Here is a 12962-nt window from a genome sequence, read left to right as displayed (position 1 = left end):
CTCACCAACAACTTGGAAGGCAGGCTCCTTCCTTCCTCTACTGCCTCTGGCTGGGCTGGTGCCCTGGGAAAGCTCAAGACTCTCTGACCTGGGACACTGGCAAGGAGGAGCCAAGCTCCAGGGTGGTAGGGCAGAGGGGAATGATTCCCAGTCTGCTTACATCCAACCCCTCAGGCTTCACAGCAGCTCCCAGGCTGCAGCTTAGCATCCTCCCCTGCTGCCAGGGAGCACCAGGCTGCGATGTACCCTGGGCACCTCATCTGCTGAGCCACCTCTTGGCCAGGTTCCCTGGTCCTGCAGTGTACAATGCATGCTTAGGACTTAACCCCTTCCTACCTACACTGTAGCCAGGGGACAGGAGGTGGCTGCGTTATGTGAGCGGCCAGCAGCAGCCTGGAGGTTTTAGCTTCCTTTCAACACTGTGTAGACAAGATGGGACAAGGTGCTTCCAATCACAGGCGAATGTGCTGAAAGGCTTCTGCTGGCCACATTCTGGGTGTGAGCTCTGGCAGAAATCTGGGGAGGGTTAGAGTTATAATCCTGTGTGCCTCGTTGTGTGTTGCTTCAGGAAGGTACAGCATGAGGTATCACGAGAGGCAGGACCATCTCGGGGGCCCAGCCAGATGCAGAAGGCAGAAAGCACCAAGCAGGGGACTTAGTTGGCCATTCCCCCATGTGAAATAGGTGTTTGGGAGTGGGAGCATGTCACCTTTCCCTGTGTGACGTTTAAAGATAAGAAGGTAAATAAAGACTCTAGCTACACAGTATTTCTTTTTAAAGTGGCTCAGTCAACTTGAAGTTATTTAAACTATTTGTTCTGTATAGTCCTGATTGATTGCTATTGAACTCACTTGAATATAAGTAATTTTACCAGATGTTCCATATTTAGCATAGTGAAATATGGCCACACTATCTTCAAGTCATCATGGATAGTTCTCTGTAAACATCTGCAGAATGTGCAGTGGCAGTCAAAAAAGCTAACAGTGTTAGGAACCATTCAGAAAGTGTTATGTAACAGAGGAAAATATAGAATGCCATTATATGCAGTTCTGGTCACTCCAACTCAAAAATATACATATTATAATTGGAAAAGATTCAGAGAAGGGCAATGAAAAAGATAAAGTGTATTAAAGTAGTTCCATACGAGGAGAGATTAAAAACACTGAGACTGTTGAGCTTGGATAAGAGACAACTAAAGAGGGATATGATAGAGATCTATAAAATCAGAGAAAGTGAATAGGGAAGTGTTATTTGCCTCTTCCAATAACACAAGAACTAGGGGTCATCAAATTAAATTAATAGACATCAGGTTTAAAACAAACAAAAGGAAATACTGTTTCACACAATTCACAGTCAGCCTGTGGAGCTCATTTCCAGAAGATGTTGTGAAGGCAAAAAGTATAACATGGTTCCAAAAAGAGCAACAGAGGATGGCTCACTTGATAAATATCCTTGTCTGTTCATAACTTTTTATCATTTCTTGTAGGTATCTGATGATGGTCAGTATGTCTTACTATCCATACGAGAAGGATGTGATCCAGTGAACAGGCTGTGGTATTGTGATCTACAGATGGAATCAAATGGTATAACTGGTAAGTTTTTCTTTTCCTTTCATCCTTCCCTTCTTTAGATTTTGTTTCCCCGTGTCCACTAGAAAAAAGAATGCATAGCTGAATTTCAGTTTCTTCTGTTTAACATCAAGGATGGTCACCTCATTTTTTATTTATATATCTAAAAGGATGATAAACATAAACATGCATTCATAGTTTGATTTGGTTTTAAAGACTGCTGATGTTTTTTTCCAAGGTGTTTAAAAACAATTGGATTATTTCTCCATGTCAGAATTCTGAGGTGCATCTAAACTCCAACTTTAATGTTCATTGTCAAAACTGACTTGGGAATAACTTTTTTTTCTTTGTACGTTATCAGTAAAAGTATTTTAATTCTTTAGCTCTATAGGTATAGTCACAAAATATTTACTTTGTATTATAGTTTCATCCCTAGAGATAATTGTAGTAATTGTTACTCAGAACTTTGAAGAGTTATATGATTACTATACTAAGGGATAGTTCTTATACATTATAGGTGGATTAGCATAGTTATTGTTTATATAATAACAGATTTATTCATCTTAATTTCTAGCCACTCAGATGAGTTAAAAAAAGACACATTACTTCCCTGAACTTTGTATGTCTGTTCTGTGTATAGCTGGACATTCTAATCTCTTTATGTTTGTAGTTTTATTGTCCAATATTTTTGATACTTCCAGAGCATTAGGCATAACCTTCATAGAATATGCTCACTGGCCAGAGCATAACAAGCACATCTTTGGTCTGTTGGATTCGTGTTGTGTTGAATTAGAAATTTATAGGCAAACTGAATAAAATGTACAACAGCTAATTGAATGTCTGAGAGTAAGGAAAATTGCATTTGTGCACGTAAACAGAATACTAGGAGGACATTATGATGATTGGTACTATGTAGAAACAATGGAGTATGGGCTGTATTTTGATTTTGGTTTATCAGTCATTGCTGTTACTATGCTGCATGATTCTTGGGGCATCCCTTAATTGACACACGTGTTGTTCAGCTTAGCTGATAAGCAAAACTAAATAGTTTGAACTTCCTGAATATTGCTGAAATTTGTTCCATTTATATACTTCATGTGCTGGTGCTAAGTAATGATAAAGTAAATGGTAGGGATGTAGTAGTGTATACAGATAAACAGTTACACATAAGCTCCTCTGCCCCCCTCATGCTGGTCCCTCTGTATCAGAGGCAGCAGTGTGTGAGATGGGGGAGCAGGCGGGAGCCATTGCTCGTAGGGAGCTGATTTTTAAGTGGGCTCCCTATGAGCACTGGCTCCCACAGAGCCACTTGCCCCTTCCCCCCGTCACTATATCAAAGCAGTTACACATTTACACACGGTGGCGGGGCAGCATGGCTCCACAGTGTATTAGAAGCAGCAGCTCGGGAGAAGAGGGGTGGTGGCTCTGTGGGAACCAGTGCTGGCCCCCCTTATGTAAACATGTAACCACTGAGAATTTCAGCAGTTACACAATTGCAAAAAACCCAAAACACTTTTTAACATCCTTAGTAAATAGGGTAGCTAATTCTTAACAGCTCCTTTCCAACAGGAATATTCATTGAACATGTGGGTACTCTATAATCAGTGCTTTCTAACTGCTGTCAATGTGCCCCTGTAATATTGTCTTGGAGAGCTCAGTAGCTGTTTAATGAGAACTCTTATACTTGGGATAGCTATAGGATAGCAGGCCCAATGAAAACAAAGTGGAGCTACACAGATAGGTTCTTTACAAACACAAAGATACTGTAAAATATTCTGAAAATGAAAGTGCTGGGTACAGTGGAGACAGTTTTGCTAAACAGCAAATCTTATAGTTTGTCATTTAAACTCAAGAAGCAGATGATGGGGATACTGAAACAACATACAAAGTACCTTCCTTTCTCTTCTCCTCATCATCCCTCCTACCACAAACCAAACACAACACACAACCTTATAGAAAGTACTGCTATGGCAACTCACAAGAGCACACAGGCTAATGAAGTTTGTATTCCGTATAGCTCTGTGTGAAGTGAAACTTATGTAGTTTAACCTTTTGTCACCTCTTCCTTAGAGTCAGGTTGAACATGTGCTTGCATGCAAGCAATAACATATATAATCCCACTTTGCTTGTCTAAGTTACAAGATACAAAAATCACGAACTCATAAATGAGAACTTCTCGAATAATGAAAGGATCATTTGTTAATGGAGTCACAATAAATGTGTCCTATTCCACTAAACTTGCATGAACCTGACTACCACGGTGTTACAGGAACTTCCATTCCTTTCCTATTAGTTTCTGGAGAGGGGCAAAAATGCTGTTATTCCTATGGTCTCAAACTCCCGGCTTGCGCCAGTTGGAGTGATTATGCAATCTGGCCTGGGATTTCTAGCAGGTCGGGGTTGGGGGCAAATGTAGGAAAAAGGCAAATGTAGTGCCCATCTTGAAAAAAAGGAAGGAGGACAATCCAAGACATTACAGATCAGTCAGCTGTTCCTCAGTCCCTGGAAAAATCATGGAGGGAATCCATTATGAAGTACTTGGAAGAGAGGAAAATGATCAGGAATAGTCAGCATGGATTCACCAAGGGCAAGTGATTGCCTTCTATGATTAAGTGACTGGCTCTGTGGACATGGGAAAGGGAGTGGACATGATATACCTTGACTTGAGCAAAGCTTTTGATACAGTCTCCCACAGTATTCTTGCCAGCAAGTTAAGGGAGTATGGATTGGATAAATGGACTGTAAGATGGATAGAAAGCTGGCTAGATTGTTGGACTCAATGGGTAGTGATCAACGGCTTGATGTCTGGTTGGTGGTCGGTGTCAAGTGGAGTGTCCCAATGATTGGTTCTAAGGCCAGCTTTGTTCAACATGTTTATTGATGGATTGCATCCTCAGCAAGTTTTCAGATGTCACTAAGCTAGGGGGAGAGATGGATACATTGGAGGGTAGGGATAGGGTCCAGAGTTGCCTAGACAAATTGGAGGATTGGGCCAAAAGAAATCTGATGAAGTTCAACCAAGACAAGTGCAGAGTCTAAGGGGGGTTGTCGAATCTTCACCTTTAGAGGTTTTTAAGTCCTGGCTTGACAAAGTCCCGGCTGAGATGATTTAATTGGGTTGGGTAGAGAGCTGGACTCGATGAGCTCTCTTGCATGAAATCTCTTGCAACCATATGATTTTGTTTCTATGAAGTTGAATTTTTTTTCAAGAAGTTACATTCTACAAGTTATCATTCATATTTGGCTTAGTTTAGGCTCCTGCCGATCTTACACTGCGAGTTCTTCGGGGGAAAACACATTTTGGGTTGTTTGTACAATTCTTTTATGATTTGATACTGGACGGATGTCCTGAGGTGCCAACATAACAAAAATAAATAGAAATGAAGAATAATCAGTGTAACCTTTACTTTTACATATTCCGACAAGAAAGTGATTTAAACATTTGAAATATTTTAAGGAAGAAGAAATCCTGCTATTACAATAGAGTTGTGATCTGTATATAAGGACACTGAATCTGTATCTCATTTGAATTTGTGGATATATTTGTTGTTTCCACCCCTAGTCCCCAGATTTCCTGCAGGATTCTTCCCTACGGAGTTTTCTCAGGGTATGTCTAGACCAGAGGGCCTGGGGGGATGGGGGGAGCGGCAGGGGAGCGGACCGGCACTTTAAATTAAAGGGGCCACAATAAAATGTGGTGGGGTTTTTTTTCCACAACAAAAATTTTCCCGGCTCTAGGGGTTGAGCACCACTGGTCTAGACTGTAGGTTTCTTTCAGAAGAAGCTTTTCTCAAAGACATCTTCCAAAAAAACTTCTTCCGAAAGAGAGTGTCCACACTGCCAAAGTGCATCGAAAAAACAATTTGCTTTTTTGAAAGATAGTGTTCATATTGAATGGATGCTATCTCACATTTAAGCTGTGATTACTCTGGATGGAGTGGCCACCAGGGCACCTGTGCTTTTTCCTTGAGGCCTCTTTCGAAAAACGCCCTCTTCCCCATCCACACATGCCTTTTTCTGAAAGAGCTCTTTTGGAAAAGGCATTCTTCCTCATAGAATGAGGTTTACCAATGTCGAAAAAAACACTCTGTTCTTTTGATTTTCTTTCGAAAGAACGCAATAGCAGTGTGGATGTAAGTGAAGTTTTTTTGGAAAAATGTCCGTTTTTCCAAAAAAAAACCTGTAGTCTAGGTGCACCCTCAGCTTTAAAAGAAAACACTATTGCAGACAAAAGACATGCCTTGAATTGACCCTTACCTCAACTTATATTTGCATAGTCATTCCTGCTCCACACAGATTTCACCTTTTGTATGTCACCTTTTGCCAGAGTTTCTGGCCATTTTAATTGCTAAGAACAAGAAGACAAAGGAATATTTTCTTTAGCTATATTTAAGGAACTGAGAGTGTCATTCACAGAATTTGCAAAATTTTGTTTATATTCACAAAATAAGCATCCCCTTTTACTTCACTGTAGCCCCCCAAAATAATATGCAATGGGAAACTTCAGAATCATTTCAACTTATAATGAATCAACACAAGGTGAAATTGTGGCTCCACTGAAGTCCATGGAAATTTTGCCATCAACTTCATTGAAGTCAAAATTTCATCCATTGTTTATTCTAGAATTTAATTTTAGTTCCCTATAGATTATGGATGTCACTTAAAATAATATCCTCTCCCCACCCTACCTCGCAAAAAGTCATCCTAGATTTTTTCCTTTACATCTTTGTCTTTAGGGTTAGAAATGATGTTAAAATAATTTAACATTCTGAATATGATGTCTAAAGACATTTCTGACCTTTGGTCTATACTACGGGATAAAGTCAGCTACATTAATTCTGTAGCTTAAGTTGAAATATTTTAAGTTGAATTTTAGCTCTACCCACACTATGGGAAATTGAAGGGAACACACTCCCTTCAACTTCCCTTACTCCTTGTAGAAGCAGGACTCCCGGCATTGTTGGGAGAACTTTGAATTAGCTGTCTTCACTAGACCCACTAATTCAAACCCTGGAAGATCGACAGCAGCTGCTTTGATTTTATCTGTAGTGTAGACATGGCCTGAAAGTTAAGATTTTCTAAATATATGAGAAGCACAAAGCTTGCAAAAAATTGGTGGGTGGATCCACTGGGTCATCAGCGATTAAAAGGAGCAATTGAAGAATGTTGCTGAGAAGTTAACTGATGTTATGTTTTGCATCCATCTTTATCACCAAGGTTGTTGGGTAAGATACTTACCTCTGACCTGCTTTTTTCCTAGTAATAAAGATGAACTACTCTCAGAGCCTGAGGTGCCAGAAGGAGATTCTGGAGCAAGGATAATTTAAAAAGCAATAAGTCAACAAACCCAGATGGTATACATCCAAGAGTCCTGAAGGAGCTTAAGTGTGAAGTGACTGAGTTGATAAAATATGCAAATTATCTCATTAAAACAGCCACTGATTCAGAGGACAGCAAATGTTGCACACGTACTACAGATATTCAAACTTTTTATTAAAGCAAAGCTATAATACAGTAAAATATCAACATACTACTTTGTGCATTACTGATTCCTTATTCAGGATCAAGATAATATTCAAAGACGCAGGCTAGAGATTCAGCTTATCTGTCTGGGGAGCCCCCCTCTGCTGAATCTTGTATATTTGTAATATGTAGATACTTTAATTAATACATGATTGATCCTGCTGGCACTTAAAATGCAACTATATCACGACTCAGAGTAGAAAAGCATTATATTCAGTAATTGCAGGAACATGCCTTACAATAACAAAATATTAATACTTTGTTAAGATGTGGGTTCTCACTTTAAAGTGTTCACCCCCTTCTGGCCTAACACAGTCATTAGTGCAAGTCTAACACGATGCCAAAACAAGAGAGTCCTTGGTTCTACTGGGGTCAGAATTCAACACTGTTCCTCATAAGTGGGCTCCAGAGACCATGAGAGAGGCCGTTGTCAAACTTCAAGCTCCTGGGCTATGTTTTAAACAACCATCTGGTTCAGGTCTACCCTCTTTCCAAAGGCATCTGACAGGCTGTGGCATTCTGCCATTTCCTAGCTCAAGCCTGGCTTCTCGCCACATATTGGAACAGCCCATCTGTTCTCCTCTCTAGCCAGTCTTCAACTGCGGGGCTTTCCTCATTTGGTCCCCCACACAGCCTGTCCTAGTGGGGTAGGGTAAGGCAAGGCTAAGTGAACTGAGCTGACTGGCCTGGGGCATGTTGGCCCTCTAGAGGGGCAGACTGTTCTCCTACAATGACCAATTGCTTCCCAGCTCTCCATCAAACCTTTATCACTTGTACTCATCACAGCGAGGTAAGTCTTCCAGCTGAATTTCAATGAGAAGGCAGCAGTAGCAGTCTTGCTGGGCAGCTAAGGGAGGGCATATTACAGGGCACAGGCAGCATGGGGAAAAATGCAGGAACAATCATCAGAAGAGGGCTACTGGGTGCTGATACTGGCAGCACTACTGGAGTGGAAGGATTAGAGGAACAATACAATTAAAGATAAAGCTATTTAAGAAGGGAAGAAGAGAAATAACTATGCAGCCTTTTCCATTTGCTTTTTTCCAGTTGTTTTCAATCGTTCAGGGCTTCCTCCGGTCGCCAAAGGCTCAGCAATGACATCTGCCAACTCCCTCAGCACCCTTGGATGTATTAGATCCGGCCCCATGGATTTGTGTATGTCTAACTTTTCTAAATAGCTCTTAACCTGTTTTCTCCACCAAGGGCTTTCCACCTCCTCCTCATACTGTGTTGCCTAGTGCAGTAGTCTGGGAGCTGACCTTGTCCATCCCAGGGAATCCTGCCCATCACTTCCCCGAGGGAGTCAAAGTCTGCTTTTCTGAAGTCCAGAGCGTGTATTTTGCTGCTCTTCTTTCTTCCTTTCGTCGGGATCCTGAAACCAACCATCTCATGATCACTGCTTCCCAACTTACCACCCACATCTAATTCCTCCCTGTTTGTGAGCAGCAGGTCAAGCTGTGCATGGCCCCTGGTTGGTTCCTTCAGCACTTGTACCAGGAAGTTGTCCTCAACATTCTCCAAAAACTTCTTGGATTGTCTATGTACTGCTGTATTGTTCTCTCAACAGATGTCAGGGCGATTAAAGTCCCCCATGAGAACTAGGGCCTGTGATCTGGAAGCTTCTCTTAGTTGTCTGAAGAAAGCCTTGTCTACTTCATCTGTCTGATCTGGTGGTCTATAGCAGACACCAACCACAGCATCACCCTTGTTGCTCCCACCTCTAAACTTAACTCAAAGATTTTCACGAGGCTTTTCACCCTCTGTGTATTGGAGCTCTGAGCAATCATACTGCTCACTTACATACAGTGCAACTCCTCCTCCTTTTCTCCCCAGCCTGTTCTTTCTGAACAGTTTATGTTGGGGTGGACAAAAGCCTCTCAGTGGGCTGGATCCGGCCCGCAAGGCAGTTTCAGGCCCCGTCCCCTAACTGGCATGCCCAACACGTGGCACGCGTGCCACGGGGGAAGGAGCTCAGCCCTCCCCCTCCCACGCAGCCGCTGGAAAGTGCTCCCTCCAGCGTCAGCCTGGGACCATGTGGCTGTGGCACCTCCAGGGCTAGCCTGGGGCTGCGTGGCTGCAGCACCAGCACTTCTGGGGCCGTCCCTGGAATGCGTGGCAGCAGCAGTGGCATTTCCGATCTCTGGGGCAGGCCCAGGACTACATGGCTGCCACGGCAATAGGACCTCTCTCCGGGACACCTGGGACAGTGTGGCTGCAGCTGTTGCTGCAAGGGGGCACAAAGCCAGGTAAGGTTCCCCCTCATGCCCAGACACCCCTCACTTCCCTCCCCCCAACACCCGGCACCCCCAGTGTGTTCCAACACCCTCCTTTGTTCTTGCACCCTCCCTCCTAGCCACACACTGCACTCTCCCTTGTTCCTGCTCCCTCCCCCTGGCCAGACACCCTACTCCCAGCCTGCTTCTGTACCCCAGCTCCCTCGCAGATCCTGCACCCCGTCTCTATCCTACTTGCTGGCAGCCCTGTCACACACACTTTACCTCTCATTTTTGTCCCTACCCCAGAGCCTAAGAAGGTCCATAAAATCCGCTAACTCCAGAACCCCAGAAGAAATCTAGTCTATGGGAAACCCTTAACCTCAGTTCCCACCCATCTGATTGATGATGTTAAATGCTCTGGTTACCAAAAGGGAGGCCCCTGACACTGTATCTGATCACCAGTGATTCCCCCCCCCCCCCCCCAAAAAAAACACACTTGGAGTCCAGATTAGAGTTCACTAATATATTGTAGAATTTAAACTGACAAGTGTATGAACAAGAACAAAAAACAACAACTGACAAATCCAGAAGAGAAGGAAGACAGAAAGATCCCCAATACAGGTAAGGTATTTATACGTTACAACAGTCTCTGTGTTGCCAGTGGTGGTACTGCTGCTTACGGCCTTCTACCTTTGGGCTCAGGTTGGCCCTTAGGGAGGCACCGCAAGTGATCCCTCGCAGTTCTGATATGATTCTCTTTGGGCCTTCACCACAACGGAGTGTTTCAGGGATGGTGACGATGTGATGGTCCGAGGCAGGTAGAGATCAAACACCTCTGCTTGGTGTATCCCAGATCACCAGTGCTGAGCCTTCACCACAGTGTGGTGTGGGAACCCTCCGCAGTTGTGAATGATCCCTCTGCCTTTTCCCTCTGTGGCGCTGTGCTGCCCTCGCAGACACAGACCGGAACACTGACCACCCGCCCCCGGGTGCCGTGCTTTTCTTCCTTCTAGAACCTTTGGCAGGTAAACTCTAAACTTTTGTGTAGGGTGGTGTGCACAATTCCGGGCTGGGTGCAAAGGATCTGCGTGCCTGGTGCAATTTTGGTACTGAGTGTAGACACTCAAGGTGGGAAAAGTTTAACTGACTTTCCAGAAACTCCATTCTGTTTTCAGTTACTGATGGCATCAACCACTCCTTTAAGTGTACACCTTACCTACATCCTATTTTCAACAATTACATTACATTATAAACAAATCAACATTATAACGCCACTCTAACAGCCACATCTGAAATTTGTGATGTGGCCCCCCCTTACAAAATTATTGCCCACCCCTACTTTATACCCCTAGTTTATACAATGTTCAGTCATGTGAGTCATCCCACCAAGTCTCTGTTATTCCAATCAGATATTAGTTCTTTGGCTGGGCCAAGGCTTCTAATTCTCCCTGTTGGTGTCCTAGGCTTCTTGCATTCATGTACAGACACCTTAGATAACTAGCCGATTGCCCTACCTTCCCCATACGAATTGGGTCCTCCTCCGTTGCACCTTCCTTCTTGTGTTTCTTCTCAGTATCTCATTTACCTCAGGGCTTAGGTCACTGTCCTGCGATGAACCTAATTTAAAGCCCTCCTCACTAGGTTTGTAAGCCTGCCCGCAAAGATGTTCTTCCCTTTCTTTGTTAGATAGATCTCATCTCTTCTTAGCAATCCTAGAGCCTGGAACAGCATCCCCTAGTTGAAGAAACCAAAGCCATCTCTCCAACACCACCTGCACAACCATGCATTTACTTTCAAATTTCGACGATCCCTATCTGGACCTTTTCTTTCAACGGAGGATGGATGAGAACACTACTTGCACCTCAAACTCCTAGATCCTTCTTCCCAGCGCTACATAATCTGCAGTGACCTGCTCAAGGTCATTCTTGGCAATATTGTTAGTTCCTACATGGAGAAGTAGGAAGGGATAGCGATCCAGAGGTTTGATCGGTCTTGGAAGACTCTCGGTCACATCCTGAATTCTAGCTCCAGATAAGCAGCATACTTCTCAAGATTCCCTGTCTGGATGGCAGATGGATAACTCTGGCCCTCCTAGGAGGGAGTCCCCAAGCGCCACCACCTATCATCTTTTCTTGGGGTGGTGGTTATGGAATCCCCATTCCTAGGGCTATGCATCCCAAAAAGGAAGTACTCTTTTTTTTTTTAATTCAATGTATTCAGTTTATACCATACAGATTTCTTTGAGCAACGGCAATAGAAAAAATGCCAGCAGCAGTTCCCTGGAATGAAGAGCAAATAAGTGCAAAAATAGTGTGTGGGTTTTTTTCCCTGAGCTCTGAAATCATTATTTATGTTTTTGTGGCAGATTATCTTAAATCAGTAGTAGCCAGATTGGATCTCTTCAATCAGAGCTACATTATGACTTTCATGGGCCCTAGGCACTTTTGCCTTCGTGGGCCCCTTCCTCCATTTAAAAAAAATATATATTTTTGATATAACTTTAAATATTTCGACACATTTTTTCTGTTTTAGGCATAATTTAATAGATTTTCTTCGACCCTAAAAGTTCACTTTTTTCTTCTGATTTTAAAAGAAATTAAGACATTTTCGTGGGCCCCTGAAAGTATCGTGGGCCCTAGGCACTGTGCCTACTATGCCTAATGGATAAGTCAAGACAAGGCTGCTGCCACATGGTTCCTGGGCTCTGATGCAGAGTAGTGGGCGGACCTGGGTCCCCTTTCCCTTTGCACTGCATCTAGCCACACTGAGGAGTGGCCTTTATGGACTGTGGCTTACCCATGAGGTGAGGGGCTAGACTGGGGCTGCAGTTGGCCACAGTTACAGGTGCAAGACTAAGGACTGCTGATACCCCCAGCAGGGGGACAAGAAACCAGTCTGGTGGGTAGGGATGTTAAATTTAGATTAATTAACTAATCAAATAGTCCATGGGATTTCCATTGACTATTTGCTGAGTCTACAAGTGCGCTTCCGCCTTTGAACTGTAGCAAGAGCCCTAATATTTCAAAGTGGAAGCCCCACAGGGAGTGTGGGGTGTGACGGCGTGTTGGGGGTTCCCCGTCTCCTGCACCCCGAGATGGCACAAACAGACTGCACCAGCCAGTGGAATAGAGGAAGTTTATTGCCTCTCCAGGATACAGCACAGCACAGATGTAGTCTGGTCACAGAACTGGGCTAGGATGCCTCAGGCCCCCTTGAGTTGGGGGGAGACTGGGCCCCTAAACTCCAGCTCCTCTCCCTAGGCTGTCTCCTCCATGCTCTCCCACAGTAACAACTAAATTCCCTTGCAGCCCTGCCCCCCAGTCCAGGGCAGCATTCACCTTCCTTTGTTCCTCTCCATGGGGGGTGTCTGGCCACTGGTTCGACAAGTTTGGCATTATCTCTGCCTAGCGAGATTTTCCCTGCTGGGTCTTGCTCCAGACAGCAGGGGTCACCACAGCCCAGCAAGTACCCCCACTACGTCACAGTTCTCCCCCCTCCGAGAGCGAACTGAGCAGGGTCACTCCGCTCGTGACCTGGGGAAGTTCGGGCCCCTCGCTACGGGACAGCGCGTCGGCGATGATGTTGGCGCTCCCCTTGACGTGGATCACTTCCATGTCGTAGTCCTGCAGGAGCAGGCTCCACCGCAGCAGCTTGG

At 44.1% G+C, this 12962-nt stretch overlaps 1 protein-coding gene across 1 annotated transcript in view; it reads left to right on the top strand.

The window, feature by feature from the left end:
* Positions 1-12962, top strand: part of PREP (prolyl endopeptidase) — a 167821-nt gene that overhangs the window by 42214 nt on the left and 112645 nt on the right. The window contains exon 7 of the mRNA XM_006118459.4: positions 1487-1592. Within this exon, the coding sequence (XP_006118521.1) occupies positions 1487-1592 (106 nt within the window). The remainder of the gene's footprint in view (positions 1-1486; positions 1593-12962) is intronic.

This window comes from Pelodiscus sinensis, chromosome 3 (genome assembly GCF_049634645.1).
Source record: "Pelodiscus sinensis isolate JC-2024 chromosome 3, ASM4963464v1, whole genome shotgun sequence".
In the NCBI taxonomy this organism is placed as follows: Eukaryota; Metazoa; Chordata; order Testudines; family Trionychidae; genus Pelodiscus; species Pelodiscus sinensis.
Note: the sequence above shows the minus strand (reverse complement) of the source record. Positions and strands in the feature narration are given on the sequence as shown.